At 46.5% G+C, this 18,847-nt stretch overlaps 1 protein-coding gene across 1 annotated transcript in view; it reads left to right on the top strand.

Moving 5' to 3' along the window:
* The window catches only part of DCBLD1 (discoidin, CUB and LCCL domain containing 1), a 369,800-nt gene that overhangs the window by 253,154 nt on the left and 97,799 nt on the right, over nt 1-18,847 (top strand). The window contains exon 6 of the mRNA XM_069606627.1: nt 12,642-12,775. Coding sequence (XP_069462728.1) covers nt 12,642-12,775 — 134 coding nt within the window. The remainder of the gene's footprint in view (nt 1-12,641; nt 12,776-18,847) is intronic.

Raw genomic sequence — 18,847 nt, 5'->3', positions numbered from 1 at the left:
ATCACTTACCGAAAGATTCACAATATTCCACTTTCCCTGAAGTTCTCTGGCTGATGGCCATTTCCCATTATTGAAAAGCTCAGAGATCCACTGTATCCCGCCCATGAACCAGTCTGACAAGATCGGTTTGCCATTAATCCTAATTCCAGGATTCATCCATATAAATGAACATGGGTCCAATAAAGCATCCACTCACAATAACTCGCATAACTTCCTCCACAAAACTCTCAAGAATTCAGTCATTGGTTTCTTAACGTCTCTAGGTCCAGAAGCAGTCGATAAAACTGCCCTAGGCAAAAGAGGTCCACTACAACTCGCCTCAGCCATCACCCATTCGTTTGGATCCTCCTTAAGAAAAGGTACAAAAAGATGCGACATGAATGACAAATGGTAAACCCTAAAGTTGGGAACTCCTAGCCCACCCTTCTGTAATGGAAGTTGCAGTTTTCGTCCCTCTCTTCAATGTAAAAGATCCAGACCTCATGTCATTGATAACATCCGCAGTAGGATCAGCATACAATAGTTCAATCCAAGATACAAACCTATCTCAAAACCCCATCTTTGGAAGTACCATAAGTAGATATTCCCAGCTCACCCTATCAAACGCTTTCTCCACGTCTAATGAAAACACTGCAATGTCATCAAGAGACTCACTTGCTTCACATATAGTCTGAATCAAATTCCAAATGTTCCTTGATGTTCGCCTGCCCTTAATAAAGCCTGACTGGTTCCATCAATTTTGGTAGTAATGTTTCTAGCCTCAGGGCCAACACTTTTGACAAAATGTTGTTGTCAGTATTGATCAAACTAATCAGTCCGTAGCTTGACGTGGGAAGTTTCATCTTTGCCCTTCTTTAAGAATACTGAGATTGTTGCATGTCTAGTGGTAGGAGATAAAACACCAGAGGCTAACAAAGCCTCAAACAGGTCCTTCAGCAACCTCAGGGCAATGAAACATTTATAGTTGAACTGGGAGGTACATCAAGCGATGAGCATGAAAATGTCGTTTCTCCGCTCATTTACGTTTTTGTAATTCTCCAGCATTGGATCTTTCATGGATTCACATGCTTAGAATATTCCCCGTCGTCAGACTGGGACCCCTCGGTACACATATATAGCCTTTTCCTATAGGAAAACCTCCGACACTTTTGTGTCCTATCTACGTCCTTCTAGGACCCGCCTATGCATGCTCCGTAGGCCGTCCCAGTATAAGAGGCCCGCCCCCGCGGCTCCCCTTCAGATTTCAACCGTCTCCAAAGTAGTGGGATCTCCTCGCGTTGTCTTACTATTTTGTACAAGGTTGTATACCTGGAGTTGGAGTTAGAGAAAATGTCCTCCATGTCAGGAAAAGCGCTGTTCCGTCCATGCGCGACGTGCGGCTTGAAAAAAGTTTACGAGGGGGACGGACATATGGATTGTATATATTGCCTCCACCCTCATCATTCGGCTGATAACTGCGACATATGCAAAGGGTTCTCTCAAAAAACCCTCAAAGACCGGAGTCGACGGCTGGTGGCATGGCTGAATGATGGAGCGGGGGCATACCCCCCTTCGGAGGTAGGCTCCACACAATCGGCGAAAACATCACGCCGCGCTACCTCGTCGGAACCACCGGCGAAGAAATCTCGACCGACGGAAAAAGAGTCATCTGGGAGTCACTCAGCTAGAGACTCCTCGTCAAAAAAATCATCTTCATCAAAAAAGCATGAAAAGGAAAGGCAAAAATCCTCCTCGGGCGATCATCATAGATCGACCACGAATCGAGAGTAGAGTAAAAGCAGGCCAAGTGGGGAAAAGGCGGGACTTCATAAACCGCCTGCTAAGCCACCGTCGTCGACGGCGGTCCAGTCATCGGCCTCCACCCTGCCACTAACGCCGGTGGCATCCACCGTCCCACCGACAACGGCGGCGACGACGATGGCTTCGTCGCCGGGGGTTCTACTGGAGGCCTGAGGTTTTTGATCCGATCCCCCCCCCGGATACTTTACTGCAAGAACAGGCTGTGTCGCTGTCCTCAGAGGACGAGAGCGAGAGAATAGCTGGCCCAGCAGACCTAGGACTACGAGTGGCTGACAAGTCGTCGACGAGGGTAGCCGGTATACCGGGATCTGCCCCTCTTCTCAATCCTCAATCTGTTTTGTCGTTGGAAATTCTGTCCACGCTTCAGTCCTTGCTACAGTCATTGGACCAGAGACTACCTCAGGCAAACCTGCCACAGTCACCCGTCGACGAGCCGGGCCCGTCCCGTCCACCGACGCACCTACGCACACCAATCTCAGCACTGGCACAAGAGAAAGGTGAGCTGCCAGATTCGGATTCTGACAGGGGAGCCATGTCAGATATCTCATCATCCCCCTCCAGGGATCCAACCTGGGAGTCAGAGGTGGAGTTGGAAACCCCTAGAAGCCCAGCTCACCCGTCCCCTCCGGACGACATTGCATCATTCCATTCTATGATGGAGAAGGCGTGTAAAGAATTTGGTTTGTCCCAGGAAGAACAGAAAAAGGACTATTTTTTGTTCGACCACATGGGTAAGAGAAGGAGGTCTGTGTTCTCAATACCAATACTTGACCACGTGTGGGAGGAGGGGTTGCAGACAATGCGTCGCCCTTTTTCAGAGCCAGCAGTGAAAGGACGCCTAGAGAAAAAGTTTAAGGCTCCAGAGTCTACCCCCAAGTGTTTATCCTCCCAACCAACGCCAGACTCGGTGGTGTCGGCGGCAGCGGCGAGGAAGGCGAAGGCCCAGCACAAGTGCACGACTCCGCCTGAAAACGAAGCGAGACGCCAGGATGCCTTTGGCAAAAAAGTGCTATCCGTGGGAGCAACCACAGTAAAGGCCGCAAACTCTCTGGCGATTGTAGCCAGATACGACAGAGAGATGTGGCACAGGCTAGCTCTGTTGCTTGATCATCTTCCGGAAGAGCATAGGAAGGCAGCGATGTTACTTGTCCGAGGGTGAGGAAGCCTCAAATCACGCAATAAACATTGCGGTGGACCTCGCGGAGTCAGGCTTCAAGCAAGTCAATAATGGGGTCGTATTACGACGACAGTCATGGCTTAAATGTACCTACTTCAGGCCAGAGGTACAATACAAAGTATTGGATATGCCTTTTGAGGGAGACCTTCTATTTGGTGAGAAGGTGGACGAAGCCCTAAAGGGAATAAAAGAGGACTCGGACACGGCACGTTCATTGGGTGCCCTCCAGAGTGGCCGAAGCTACAAGTCTTTTTGTCCCTTTAGAGGGGCTTCAGGTAATTCCAGATTTTCTGCGTCTGGGGACAGATCCTTTGGCAGGTCGGCTTACCCCTCCCAGGGATACAGGCGTGCCTCCCAAACGGCAAACCGACGCCGTAACTTCCAGACGTCCAGGAAAAGACCACCCTATCCGTCGTCGTCGAGAGACAAGCAAAATAAAGACCAGCAGTGACATACAACACACCGTTCTGGGGGGAAGAGTGTCAGCATATGTCGACGAATGGGAACGAATAACGACGGATCAATGGGTGCTGGACACTATAAGAAACGGACACTCTCTACAATTCAAACACAGCCCTCCGCACATTCCACCTGCGTTCACCGCTCATTCCCATCTAAGGATACTGCAACAAGAGGTAACACTCATGTTAGCAAAGGGCGTGATGGAATTAGTTCCAACATCACAGAGAGGTCAAGGAGTCTACTCAAGATACTTCGTCGTAAAAAAGCCGAACGGCAAATGGCGTCCCATTTTAGACTTACGCGATTTCAACAAGTCTTTAAAGAGCCTAAAATTCAAAATGCTCACTCTGCAGGAAGTGATCCGCGCCGTTCAAGAAGGGGATTTTCTAGCGTCCCTGGATTTACAGGACGCGTACTTCCATATTCCAATGTGTCGGAAAGACAGGAAATTCCTGAGATTTGTAATAGGGCGGACTCACTACCAGTTCACGGTTCTTCCCTTTGGGCTCAAGACCTCCCCCAGAACGTTCACGAAATGCCTGGCTCCAGTGGCGGCCTGGCTAAGGAAGCAAGGCCACCATGTATACCCATACCTCGACGACTGGCTGGTAAGGGGATCCTCCCCAGCGTCGACCAACACAAGTTTACAAGCCACCATGCAGCTTCTACAACAGCTGGGATTCGCCATAAACTTCGAAAAAAATCCTCTCTGCAGCCATCGAGAATGCTGGTATTCCTGGGGGCACAGTTCGAGACCCAGTTAGGGCTAGTGAAGCCTTCTCTCGACAGAACCTCAAAACTCAATCAGCTGGCGAGCCGACTACGTCAAAACACCAAGCTCTCAGTGAGAAAATAAGTTTTGGTCCTAGGGGCCATGGCATCCTGCATCCATCTGGTGGCAAACTGTCACCTATTCATGAGGCCAGTCCAGGAATTCCTTGCGGACCGATGGACACAGGCCCAAGGATCGTGGTCAGACAAGATAACCATCGACGACGACAAGCTGCTTCGGACCCTTCAGTGGTGGCAGAGTTTCCACAATCTGAACAACGGTGTACCCCTACAGGAACCGGAGTTTCAGCGAACCATAGTCACGGATGCGTCCCTAACCGGATGGGGAGCTCACATGGGTGCGCTCCAAATGCAAGGTCGCTGTTCTCCAACGGAGTCACTCCTACACATAAACGTGTTGGAGCTCAAAGCAGTACGATGGGCCTTGAAAGCATTCCTACCACACATCAAGAGATCGCGAGTACGAGTACTGACCGACAATACAACGGCCATGTTTTATCTGAGGAAACAAGGAGGGACGCGATCAAGAACTCTTTCCATAGAGGCCCAGAAAACATGGCATTGGGCATTAAAGCACGAAATTTCCATCGTGGCTCACCACCTTCCGGAAGTGAAGACCTCGCAAGCAGACTCCCTCAGCAGAAGCATGGCCCAGATACACGAATGGGAAATGGGCACAGTCCAACTGATGAAAGTGTTCGAGAAATGGGGTCACCCCCCTCTGGACGCCTTCGCGACCAAAGACCACAAGAAATGCGAGCAATTCGCAAGCAGATGGCCTCAAGAGGGTTCCATGGGGGAGGCATTCTCCTTCCCATGGACGGACATGTTCCTTTATGCTTTTCCCCGGTTCCCCCTCATACGGAGGACAATACAGTGGATACGCAGATACAATTGCCGGGTAATTCTAGTGGCACCATACTAGCCGCGGCAACCGTGGTTCTCCGACCTGCTTCACCTGTCGCTGGAACATCCTATAGCGTTTCCGAGAGTCCCGAATCTACTATCCCGGGACAAAGGCACGGTGTGGCATCACGACCCGGACAGTCTCAACCTTACAGCCTGGCTCCTGACTTTTCGGAGTTCGGTGCTTTAGACGTTTCGGAGGATTGTCAAAAAGTTCTGCAGGCGGCTCGAGCCCCTTCTACAAACAAATCTTACACCTATAAGTGGCGGAGATTCTGTGAATGGTGTCGAGGACAACAAGGCCTACAACCGTTGTTGGTGACGCCGGAACAGGTTCTACCTTACCTGCTTCTCTTGGCGGAGAGGGGTTTATCCTTCACATCGATAAAGGTGCACCTGGCGGCCATCTCGAGGTTCACGAGGAAGAGACAGTCTCCTCTATTTAGCGACAGACTTGTGAAACACTTCATGAGGGGTTTATTTCGAACTTTTCCCCCGGTAAAACGGTTCCCTCCAACTTTGAGTCTCAACACAGTGTTGGCAGGCTTAATGAAACCGCCTTTTGAGCCTATGGCCACGTCCGACATAAAATTCATATCGTGGAAGTTGGCATTCTTGATTGCTATCACATCAGCTAGGAGAATCTCGGAACTGCAAGCGCTGGTCGTAGACCCGCCATACTTAATATTCTTTAAGGACAAAGTGGTCCTGGCAACTAATCCGACGTTCGTCCCAAAAGTTCCGACAGTGTATCACAAACACTCGTCCATTGTTCTCCCTACTTTCTTCGCGACCCCATCATCGACAGCAGAAAAAGCTCTTCATACCTTGGAAGTTAAGAGGGCTCTGAAATTTTACCTACATCGTACACAGGAACTCGGGTCTACTCAACAACTGTTCATCGCATATGGTCCGTCGACGAGAGGAAAAGCAATCTCTAAACAGGGATTGGCTCGATGGGTCTCATCGACGATTGCTTTTTGTCACTCCAAGGCCGGAAGGCCACTACAAGGACATCCTAGAGCCCATTCTACAAGATCAAAGTCCTCCTCAGCAGCATTATGGGCAGGAATTCCGCTGATGGACATATGCCAAGCTGCGGCATGGTCAGTGCCCCACACGTTTACCCGCCACTACTGCCTTGCCAGGCAGCATGCGGACGAGGTGCAGATGGGAAGAGCTGTCCTGCGCCATCTGTTTCAGTAAGGTAAGCTCCACGCTGTGGAGAATCTGTTTCTACCTTTTGATGACAGTATACTTTAGGTGGGTAAGGTTATATGAATTAACTTATTCCTACTGTACATATGCATTGTGTATTATGGTGAGGGTATATTACATTACATTCTCACCGCCGTTTCAGGTGTTACTGCTATACAATCTATTCTAAGCATGTGAATCCATGAAAGATCCAATGCTGGAGAAGGGAATAGTTTCTTACCTGTAACTCCATTTCTCCAGCATTGGTATCTTTCATGGATTCACATGTGCCCGCCAGCCTCCCCGGAATGCAATGCATTTGATAAGTTTAACCCTTCCTACTTTGGAGGGGCCGAAATCTGAAGGGGAGCCGCAGGGGCGGGCCTCTTATACTGGGACGGCCTACGGAGCATGCGCAGGCGGGTCCTAGAAGGACGTAGATAGGACACAAAAGTGTTGTAAGTTTTCCTATAGGAAAAGGCTATATATGTGTACCGAGGGGTCCCATTCTGACGACGGGGAATATTCTAAGCATGTGAATCCATGAAAGATACCAATGCTGGAGAAATGGAGTTACAGGTAAGAAACTATTCCCATATATAGATTTCCTTTCTTGTGTTGCTAGAAATTACCACCCATGATTGTAAAACTGCTCTACTTTTCCTTTCTGTTGTAAAAGATAATCTGACAGAGAGGCAAGTGGTTACGTTACAGCAGTCCTCCAATATACAAATGACAACATTCATTGGTGCTGATGGTGTCCTAACAAAGGTACCTCTTGTAGGACAATCTGTTGTAAAATGACCATTTAAGACACACATCATATTATTCATTAACAAATTTATTCATGGTTTGTTGATGTGAGAAAAAATAGTATTCTATGTAGGAAAACCCCACGACTCAAATTCTTCATTATGCGTATTGGATAAATTCACATTACCAATACAGGCCTCCAAAATCCCTGTCAATCAACAGTCTCATTCATGAAAGTCCCCATCGGCATTACTAATCCAGGAAATGGAATCAATAAGTGATACTGATGCAATAGAATGTGTAACGTAAACATAGATATAGTTTACGTTACACATTGTCTTAACAGTATCAAGGAATCCTTTGGCGGAAAAGAAGTCAATTCAGTTGCTAAAGGCCGCCTCACAAATAGTGGTCCCTTAATCTTATGTTAATATAGTCCTTATTTTCGGTCAGGGTAACTTTCAGCTTGTTTGATATCAGAAATAATCGCTGAGCAACATCCCTTGCATGTCTAATCCAATGAGTAACTTTATTACACAGACAATACACATCTTTGTTTTTACCCGGTTAGAACTTGGGTACTCCACACATTTAGACAACCAAAGGATCGGTACTTGAGACTGAATGATGTGTTTAAAATGTAACATTGGCTTTTACTGATCTGGATGCTGATTTTGACTCTTTGGCTAAGCTTCCTTTGCTGCATTTGGTGACTTAGTGTTAATTAACTTGACACCAAAGTTGGATTCAGTATTTGCAGACAGATTTACATTTTTCACAATAGATTAATAATCTGTTTTAGTTGATATTGTAATCCGTCCATTTTAATTGGTTCAATTCCGACTTCAGATTGTCAAACCTACCCTTTTAATAGCTGTAAACTCACTATTTATACAATCAATGTCTATACTTAGTTTAGTATAAGTATCACAGTGGATGTGTAGGTCATTTGCCTGTGTATGTGGGTTATGGGAGTAAAGACCCTTTCTACCTTTGATTACTACCTGACCTCTATTACAGATCGAAGTTGTAGGACCAGTCATTAACACAGGCAGGGTAATTATTAAAAGCAACAAAAAGGCTCTGCATCAGTCATCGGGAGTGATATGTCAATTAGGACATACTCCCATGAGGACATATTGCCTTGTTTATGCCCTCTGTGCACAGAGCCGTGGGGTGGGCCACAGCTCAAGTAGGCCTGCATGTGTGGATTGTAGTCTACCCTGGTCTCAGCCTAACCGAAAGTCTCATTTTAAGTGGTGCACAGCTGCTGTGGGTCTCCTGCTCATGTGCCGGACTACACACACCTATAGAGTATAAAGTATGTCCTACTGAGACGTATGGAGAGTATGGAACAAGGTGCGGAGAAAGAGGCAAATGAAAGGTAGGACCAGGGGGTGGTGGGTTGGGGTGGGGGGGAGGTTGGAAAAAGAGAGTGAGGGATGAAGGAACCTTGAAGAGAGTGGAGCTAAGGAGTCAGAAGACCTTTAGAAGTGAGGAAATATGGGGAAAGAATGGATTGTGGGAAGAGACACTAAGAAAAAGTAATAAACAAAACAAACGTAGCAAAGACTGTGTTGGAAGAGGAGACTGTGGTGGAAGGACAGGAAAGGGAGAAGCTGCTTTTAAGACCTGTGGCATCTTCCCCACTATACCAGTCATCCGGGATCCTCAAAAGCAAGAGTTTAGAGATCCCGGAACACTCGAAGACTGAGTGACTGGGAAGACCCAGAGGTTCCTAAGGCTGTATAAAATGACACCCCTTGTTGTAAAGTATTTGTTTTTATAGTGTGAGACTTTTTTATCTTGAGTTTGTTTGTTTTTGGGCACCTGTTTGGTTCTACATCAAGCACCGACCTACCAGATTACATTACCAGAAAGTAGCCGAACACAGGCTTGGAGAGGAACAGTTTGCACTCTTGATTGCTTTCTTTCTGACACCAAAGACATTTGCTAAACTCTCCACCCTAAGCCCACAAGACCAAAGAGGTGGGAGAAAGGGAAGCTGGTTGGTTACAGGGCACTAGTAACACCGAAAGGGTTCTTTTAACTTTGAATGGATGTTGTAGTCTGAGGTTTGCACAAAGAAATGTTGTGTAAAGCAGGTCTGCTTTGTTCATTTTCTTGATTCAGTGATCACTTTGAGACAAATGTTTCTTTGGACATTTAACCAGACAACGAAGTTGTGGTATACTCCAAAGCGTGTACACCGGACTTTGTGTAAATGTGTACTTGGACAGTTCACAAGGACTTTTCCTAAGTGGATTTTATACTGTTGCTCATTTTACTTTGGCATGTGAGGAGTAGAACGATTCGAAATGCTCCAGGAAACCTATATTCAGACCTAAACTGGTATAAAGGCCCCTTTTGGCTTAATAAAAGCAGGTCCCCATTTCTGTTGTGTAGGAGGTAGAACTTGCGAACTGCATATATACGAGCAGCAAGGGTGCTCTAGTTCTCCCTCTCCATAGGAGAATACAACAAAAGATCGTTGCTGTTCGATGGTTGTTAGCTGAATTAATTTTTTTAATACATTTTACTATTTACTGAAAGGAAATCGGTATAATCATTAACAAGAATATGAAATGACTGCAGTAAAAATATTGGCTGCATCAACCAAAACAGTTCAACATGTGGTAATGTAATAGCTTGCCTACTTGCACTAGGGTGACCAGTCGTCCCGGTTTTTGCCGGGACTGTCCTGGTATTTGGTGCTCTGTCCCCCTTTCTCAAGATTATGTACCCATTGGAAACTGCAGGGGTCCTCTTTTTTTATAGTAGGTCTTCGTGGCTGACCAGCAGGAATGCACAATATCCACAGAAGAAATGCTGCATTTTACAAGTTAAGGTAGTATAATTAATTATAATGTGTGCTTATTTGAACAGTAACACTTAAACCCCCTTCTCCTGCAAACGCTACTGAAGTGTAGTGCCTTGACCGCCACTTTCAAGAGTTAGTCCTACGTTTATGTTAGTTGCCCTGTTCCGGTTTTTTACTTTATAAATCTTGTCACCCTAACTTGCACCCACGTGCCATTTTGAAATCTGAGCCTGCTGTCCCTCACCTCATGCTGCCAGAACCTTTTGCAATAGCATTGGATCCTCTCCCCACAAAGAGTGAATTTTCAGATGAGTATGACGGGTGACACACAATCAGGCTAAAATAGTGTAGAGGACAATGACGCTACCATTGCCAAAACTTAGATAAAAACAGTACATTTCAGACGGAATCTCCAACATTGACCTAAGGGTGTGATGGTGAGAAATTGCCCCTTGGCGGTCTTGGGTCACCAGAAAGGTAAGAGGCTGAACACTAACCTTTGGGGCATTTTTGTGACTCCATCAGCTTTCCCCGCAGACCTCGACCCCCATGCTCTTTCAGCTTGTATAGCAGAAGCCCCAAGCCAAATTTCCCCAAACCTTTCAGCTTTGCCGGAGTGTGGGAGACAGTTTTCTTGAGTGGGATTGCAGAGCCCTAGTTCTCAGAGGGAGCATCAAGACCTTTTTAATATTGGAAGGCCAGTGGCTGCATTTATTTTTAATCACACATATTCGCATTTGCACAAGAAAGTAAACCAAATTAAATAATATAATTAACACAATGTTGAAGTATAAATTGGGCTGCTCTAGATCCACAGACAGTTTTGGTTGGAGCTTGGAGCCACCTGCCCCTCCCCCCCCTCCAATCTACAAGCTCAACAAGTGAGCACCAAAAGGTCACTTTGACCATCTGACTCCAGTGTAGCTACTGTTTCCTGGGGTAGGAAGTCTCCAATGTTTCCCTTGCAGTTCTGTTTCCTATGAGTTTCTTCTGGATCCTCTTCACTTCGCTCTCAAACTTTTACCCTGTTTATTGATTACTTTAATGTATCCTGTCATTCTTATGCTGACCACTCTCACAAGTTTCTATCTTTGTCTGCCTGCTCCGAGACTCATTCTGCTCTTTAGTTGTCTTCTCAAAGTCCAGGCTCAGATGATTTCTAATTTTTTTCTTCTTAACCCCACTAAAATGGAAACTCTATTTTCCTGCATCAATCTCTAGTCCTGTTTCTCTCCCTTCTTATGTCCCTTTCACCCTCCCACTTTGCTAGTTCGACTTCTGCTTACAATCTTGGTGGTGTATTTCGTTCCGCTTTCATTTTCTTCTCTGTGCCTGTACTTCTTGTTTCAATCTGTACAATATTTGCAAAGCTCATTGTTTACTCTCCAGTCATGAAACTAAACTTAATCTTTTAATTTTTCACGCCTCAACTATTCTGCCTTGTTTATTCGACTCCCGGCTTATCAACTTGCCCCTCTGTGTTCTATTAACTCGGCCATCAGCCCTCTTTTTCCTCCTTCTCCATGCACTTCCATCACCTTCTGTTTCACTTTCTCTGTACTTTCTATAAAAGTATGCATGCCCTTGCTCCCCGTATCTCGCATTGGTTTATCCTCGCGCTCTTTTTTCAAGGCTTCGTTTTCTGCTCACTGCTTCAAAACCTCCCTGTATCCAATCTCATTCTCCTTCATTTGCACAAGACGCCAAAACCATAAGGCGGTTCCTCTCGCTTGTCCTTTCTATCCCAATGTTTGTGCTATTTTTATCATTGTCCCTCTTCTATTGTACTGTTGATGATCGTGTGTCCAGCGTTTTGGCAAAAGCCCCTTAGAAATCAAAATAAATGCAGATCTAATTTTTGGGGAACTGATCCTACAGCACTGTTCAAATTGCACTGAAGGGGGAAAGTTAATGTTTATAGAATCCCTCAAATTGGAGAAGCCTGCAACTTTGGTTGTATTGTTCGTGAATCTGAAACTGGAACAATACTGAAAAATGTAAGGGTGAAGATTGAAATGCTGGTTTGCGGAACTACCTTTTCCTTTATTTTCTCCTGCGCTGTTCAGTAGATGGGGGCGGGGGGGATGTGCATGCAAGGCTTCTACACACCAAAACATGCTAGTAAAAAATAAATGCAGGAAACCTCAGCTGAACTATATACCCACTTAGTCTAGCAATAAGTCCCCATGATTCTGTTAATTTTCCTATCCCTCATTTTCAGTTATTACATATTGATATTAAGAAGTAAGCAGGCATGCCACAGCATTAATCCATTTAGAGGATGCCAGGGGGCAATTCCATTATAATGCAGAAATGGCATGTGCTTAAATCAAATTTTGCCTTCAGACTAAAACTAACGGGCATGATGCAGACCTGTAGGGTCATATATCATTTTCAATTCGGACAAAAAACGATATGCTAATGCGAAATAACGGCACCCCCTATGCATTCTGGGAACACCAACCTCTGCAGACAAGCCCATGAACAGATGATCGAATGAGACCGGTAATCCTTACTCTATTGCTTAGACGTGTGTGTAATTCATTCGTTAGACTAATCAGCACTTTACTAAACCTGCTTTGTGTGCATGTACTTATCTCCTGCCTGTAAGCAGCGCCTAGACGTCTCGTGGCCTAGTGCGCTCATAAATGCTAAAATAAATGACTGTATCAAGGAAGTTGCTTGTGTCTTCTAATAACTGTTAACGAGCCTGGCCATGGTTTTGTATTTCAGACGTCGCTGCTGTGTAAAGCTGCCATCCACGCAGGGGTTATCGCAGACGAGCTGGGCGGCCAGATCGGAGTGATCCAGCACAAGGGAATAGGCCGCTACGAGGGAGTGCTGGCGAACGGCGTCCTGTCTGTGGAGTAAGTAGGGCCCATCACGCCCTCACTTGGCGTTTGCTGGTAGGGTGCGAGCCCTGCACGTATGCTCCGCCGCAGTGCAGGACACAAAAGAGCGTGGGTTGCTTCCTTTCATGGAAACAAAGGACGGAGGCCGGCCCCTGGTGACAGATGAATGGCGCAGGAAGGAAATGAACGATTTGTTATGTAGATTGAAGTTATATTGGGCGGGTCTCTTGGGAGCAGGGTAGGCATACCTGCATAATCCGGGTTTTCTCCTCAAATCATTGATCTTCATGCGAGGAGAGAAAGTCAAATTAGACTGTGTGAGATGAGAGAGCATGGATTTGCACGCGAGGGAATCGTTTTCTAGCCACTGAGATCTTGGACTTGAAAGGTGTATTGCTAAGTAACGACCCATCTGTCGGTGTACAATCCAGTGCCTGTGGGGTTTTCATGTTTTTTGTATTTCACACAGGCTCCTTGTAGGTGGTATCGTATGACATATTTGACTTGGACAGCACCACCTGGAACAAGTTGCTTTTCATTTTTTTTTCTTTTCAGGTTTTAAATTGTAGTTTGGTTCTTATGCTTGGCCACCCATAGCCACACTTCGAATGGATAAGACTTTTGAGGGGAGAGCAAGGTTTTTCATGCTGAAGACCACTCGTGATCTGGATGGCTGATGGGTGTTTTTATCATCATCGGAAGGAATGCTTGCTTGTTTCCCCTTCATCAACAACAAAGTCATGCTCTTATGTGGTTTGGTCAGCTAAACTCTGTCCCCGGATGGATTTTGCAGACTTCCGTGTATTGCATGTAGTAGGGGCGCCAAGTATACAGGTGCTCTGTGGTCCGCCCCGCACCCACAGGAAAGACCAATTGCACGAAAGTCCCCATATGTTACAAGAGGGGGCTTTTATTTATTTAATTTATTCGTTAGCCGCAGCCTCCCCCCCCCCCCCCCCCACGACTTCTGGGAAAAGTATTCAATCTAGAATTAACAGGCAAACCATTCAAATTTATGTTATTGGAGTCTTTAAATCGAAATATGTAAACTCCGTATGAACAGCAAGTGTAACCAAACGGAGGAAGGGGTTTCTGGCACCTTGATTGAACTTTTCCCTAAGCCTCTGGCAGGGGGAGCTGATCTCTAAATGACAATGGCCTAGGACTCCAGGCGCATCACTCAGTCCAAGTTTTGATGTTAGTTTTCATGAGAGATTTCTGCAGCGGGTTCTACATTCACTGGCAGATAACTGTGTAATTATTTATTTGTAAAGGGCTTATACACAAGTGAAGTGCTTCAAAGCGGGAAGGTAATAAGGGGGATATCGTTGTCATTTTTGGGCCATGAAGGTTCCAAATGCTCTAACAGAAATAAAAAGCATACGAGGCCAGAGGCATTTCTACTAGTAGAATGCGCGAATTTTTGTGTTGCGCAAGGTATTATTTCCTAGGCTCCCTTTTCATCATGGCTTCCTGTCAACCAGATAGTCCCTAGAGCAGGTCTAGTGTATGGCTGCTTTGCATGTTGTGTAGAGTTGGCGCATACCAACCAGCCTTGTTACAAAAAACAAATGGTCATGGTAATGCATACTCGCGTCTCCCTTTCTCTAAAAAGAATTCTGCAAAATATCGTTTTTGTAACATACAAAATACTCAAAACTACTAAAATCCAAATTAATTGAATTTATTTGCTCACATTGAGTTTTAACTCGTTATGATACACTTGTGATTACAAGTAAGGGCGTTTGCTTGATCAAATCTCACACACAAATGTGTCAAGTACATCTATATGTACAAATGTGCAAGTAGAAGATTTATATATTGTGAATTGCTCCAGCACTACACCTAGGAAAATTGATTACACAGCAATAGTCCCAAAACACTGTACTTTGAAGGGATTGTGTCCTCCGACGTATTCCTTATCTTGATAGATAATCTCCAGCTTGCTGGCCTCAAACATTTTTTCAGTAGAGGGCGCTGCGCGTCAATGTCCCTCGAGCCGATGTCCCTCGACAGCCTCCGTATCGGCACCAACGTCATCATGCGTATAAATAGATTCGCGCAGCGTCCGTTGCTAAGTTCCGTTTTTCCGCGCTTCGTGGGCCTCGGAATCGCGTTGCTCAGTTCGTTAGTCAGAAAATATATTCTTCATTATTCCTCGAATACCAACTCTTACTCGATCATCCGAACCCGACGACTCCACGGTCTGGCTTCAAAAAATGTTGAGACTGTGGAAAGAATGTCGTAGTCAGATCCTCACAGGATCTGTTTGTGGTGCCTGGGATTGGAGCACCATTGTTCGGAGTGCGGGGACTGCATGTCCATGACTGCGAAAGCCTTGAAGGAGCGTAAGGGGAAGCTTGAGAGAGGTAAGTCAGTTAAAACTCTTTCGAAAGTTTCCTCTGCAGAGTCGAGACATTCGTCTCCTCGCCGACACAGGAAACATTCTCGTTCTAGGTCTCGAAGCAGTTCCCACCACTCTTCGAGATCCAAGCATTCAAGTAAGAGACGTCGAAGATCCCCTTCCTCGCCTTCTTCTGTTTCTCCGGAAAGAGTCACCTGCCCCACAAAACATAGCTCTCAGGCTGAGTGGGAGGAATTCCGTAAAAGGATGCTTAGCGTCTTTGATAAAGCGGCCTCAAACCCCTCGAAGACAGCTGAGGGTGATACCCTGGGTGAAAGACCCGAAAAATCTAAACGCTGCGAGTCATTGCACCCGGCGAAAGAAACTACTCGAGAGCGTCACAAACCCTTGAGCAAAGGCACTGTGCCATCAACGCCATCGTCGAAAGTCCCTTCGACGCATCAATCTGTGTCATCAATGCCATTATCGAAGGGCTCATCGACACATCGGTCTTTCGAATCGACGCCATCTTCGACCGAAAAATAACAAACCCACGGCCGTAACTACCTCACAGCCAGTGGTCATACCCAGGGCCTCTAACACGACTTCGAGGTCGGCAACCTCGAGTAGGATTCCGATCCTCTCGAGTTCTTCGAGGCCTCTTCCAATCTTCTCGACGCCTTTTTCGGTGTTTTCGAAGCCTTTAACGTCCGCATCGTCGACGTTTTTTCATCCAATTATGACAAATTTAGCCCCTTCTGCTCTGGAAATGGGATTTAAGCCATTTCCAAGGTCTGATCATTTCAGACCTTTGTCTTCAATTTATGAGTAAGGGGAGGATTTGGATCAAGAAAGACCCTTTGGGTTGCAGAGATCTGCAACACCTGAACCAGAGGAATTTACCTCTGAGGAAAATAGGTTGAAGGATCTTCGAGAATCCTTACATGAGGCAAGTGGGTTAGATACTTCCCCAGAAATAGAATTTGCCAAACCAGACCCAGGGGAACATGCTGAGACCCCTTACAGAATTTTAATGGCAATAATTATAGAATTCATGGGTTGGTCTACACCTTTACCTGCATTCCAACAGGATGACCTTACAGACATTTTAGTTAAAGGCCCACAGGAGGATCCTGTGGTTCCATTTCACGCTGCACTAAAAAGAAAAATATTGGCTAACTGGGAAACTCCTGAGGTTATCCCAGCGGTTAACAAAAAGTTATCAACCAAATATAGGGTATCTACTACTGACCCTGAATTTTTGTCTAAACATCCAACTCCAGGGAGTCTGGTTGTTCAAGCAGCAACTGCATCAGGCAGTAGATCGGCATACCCTACTGTTCCACAGGACAGGGATGACAAAAGATACGACTCTATGGCTAAAAGTTTTTTCTGCATGTAGCATGGCGTTGAAATCTATTAATGCTACTTGTACGCTCGCAAGGTTCAGCTATACACTTTAGGAGTGTGCTTCAACAGCAGCTGACTGCCTCCCAGAGGGAGAAGAAAGGGAAGTGTTTCTAAACATTAAGGATGGTAAAGGCGCAATGTGCAAATCCCTTCAAACTGGCATTGATTCTGCTGACCGCATCAGTAGGGCCATGGCGGCAAGTACTACAACCCGCAGATTTGCGTGGTTGCGAAAGTCTGGGTTTGCTCCAGATGTACAAGCCAGACTTTTAAATATGCCCTTTGACGGCTCTTCTTTGTTTGGTAAGAAGGCGGATGACAGCCTAGAAAAGTTAGACATCCAAAGCAGCAGCAAAATCCCTGGGAGCTGCAATCCGTCAAACGCCATATCGCCCCTCAGGAACCTCTTGGAGAGGTAAGTCCTTTCGCTTTTATTCCGCTTTCGGAAAAGGCAGAGGACAGTCGGTTCAAAGAGGTCAAAGATTCACCCGAGGTGGACGGCGTAAAAATACAAAAGCCGCAGCAGCAGGTGCCTCTTTACCCTCGGCACCTGCATCAGCCGCCTCTAAATCACTCTGAGGACTCTCCTCACAAGACACTAGTAGGGGGCAGGCTAACTCAACATCTGACGGAATGGCAGGCTATTATGTCAGATGCTTGGGCATTGGAGACAGTTGCCCAAGGTTACTGCCTACCTTTTCTACGCATTCCTCAGAGTCATCCACCAGGGAACAGCTCTCGGAAAGTTCCAGATCCGCTCCTCTTGCAGGAAATTGTAGACCTGCTGGAGAAAGGTGCCATAGAACCGGTACCTGTAGCGGAGAGGAACAAGGGCTGGTACCCCCCCCCCCCCCTACTTCCTAATACCGAAGAAGGACGGAGGACTGAGACCTATCTTGGACTTACGAGAATTGAACAAGTTCCTCAGGAAGGACAAGTTCAAGATGGTAACTCTTTCTCAGATCCTTCAGGCCCTCCAGCTCCAGGACTGGCTGGTATCTATGGACCTTCAGGATGCTTATTTCCATGTGCCAATCCATCTCAAACACAGGAAATACCTGAGGTTCGCAATTGGCGGCTCTCATTATCAATTTCGAGTTCTGCCATTTGGGCTGACCTCCGCCCGAGGGTCTTCACCAAGCTAATGTCGGTAGTGGCGGAAAGTCTAAGGAGGGAAGGGATTCACGTTTACCCCTACCTGGACGATTGGGTGATCAGAGCTGTATCTCCGGAACAAGCTCAGATCCAGCTAGATTAGGTCTGCCACTTCCTTCACAAACTGGGATTCTCCCTCAATTTAAAGAAGTCACAGATGATACCATCACAGAGACTCCAGTTCATTGGAGCGGTCCTGGACACTTCCCTGGGAAAAGCCTCGCCACCAGAGGTTAGGGCTCAAGATATTCTACAGATGGTCACCAAGTTTCAAAATGCCCAACGTCTCCCAGCCTTCGACTTTTTGAGGTTGCTAGGCCTCATGGCATCCTGCATCCTCCTTGTGCCAGAGGCTCACCTGAGAATGAGATCTCTTCAGTGGGCACTAAGAACTCAGTGGTCACAATTCTCAGGGAGAATGACAGATCTCCTTCAGGTTCCGGACAAGGTGGCTCGAGACCTTCAATGGTGGGCCTGCCAGGAGAACATCTTGAAAGGAGAACTATTTTGGCAACCATGGCCGGAGATAACAGTAGTCACAGATGCCTCACTCACGGGGTCGGGAGCCCATGCCAACGACTTGACCATCAGCGGTCGTTGGTCTCCATCGGAGTCCAGACTACATATCAACCTGTTAGAGCTGAGAGCAATCAGACTAGCGCTGAAGGCTTTTCTGCCATCTGTACAGGGGAATAATGTCCTGATAATGACAGACAACACAGTGGCCATGCACTACCTCAACAAAAGAGGAGGCGTAGGATCACTGCCTCTGTGCAGAGAGGCGATGCAGCTCTGGTTCTGGGCAATCCAAGAAGGAATCTCTCTATCGGCAGTTCACTTAGCCGGAGAGAAAAACTTGACAGCGGACGCTCTGAGCAGGCAGAGTACAATCTCCCACAAGTGGGAACTAGCTCAGGAAGTCCTTCAACAGATCTTCACCCTTTGGGGAACCCCTCAAGTGGATCTGTTCGCCACCAGCATCAACAGGAAGTGCGATCAGTTTTGTTCAAGGGAATTTCCCCCGAGAAGAGCTCTAGGGGACGCGTTTGTAGTGGACCGGGAGTTTCCACTTCTGTACGCGTTTCCTCCAGTCCCTGTCATTCCTCAAATGATAAGAGGTTGAGAAGGTTCCGGAAAGCCATGATCCTAATTTCCCCGGACTGGGCCAGGAGAACGTG

Source organism: Ambystoma mexicanum, chromosome 4p (assembly GCF_040938575.1).
Source record: "Ambystoma mexicanum isolate Mex_15411 chromosome 4p, UKY_AmexF1_1, whole genome shotgun sequence".
In the NCBI taxonomy this organism is placed as follows: domain Eukaryota; kingdom Metazoa; phylum Chordata; class Amphibia; order Caudata; family Ambystomatidae; genus Ambystoma; species Ambystoma mexicanum.
Note: the sequence above shows the minus strand (reverse complement) of the source record. Positions and strands in the feature narration are given on the sequence as shown.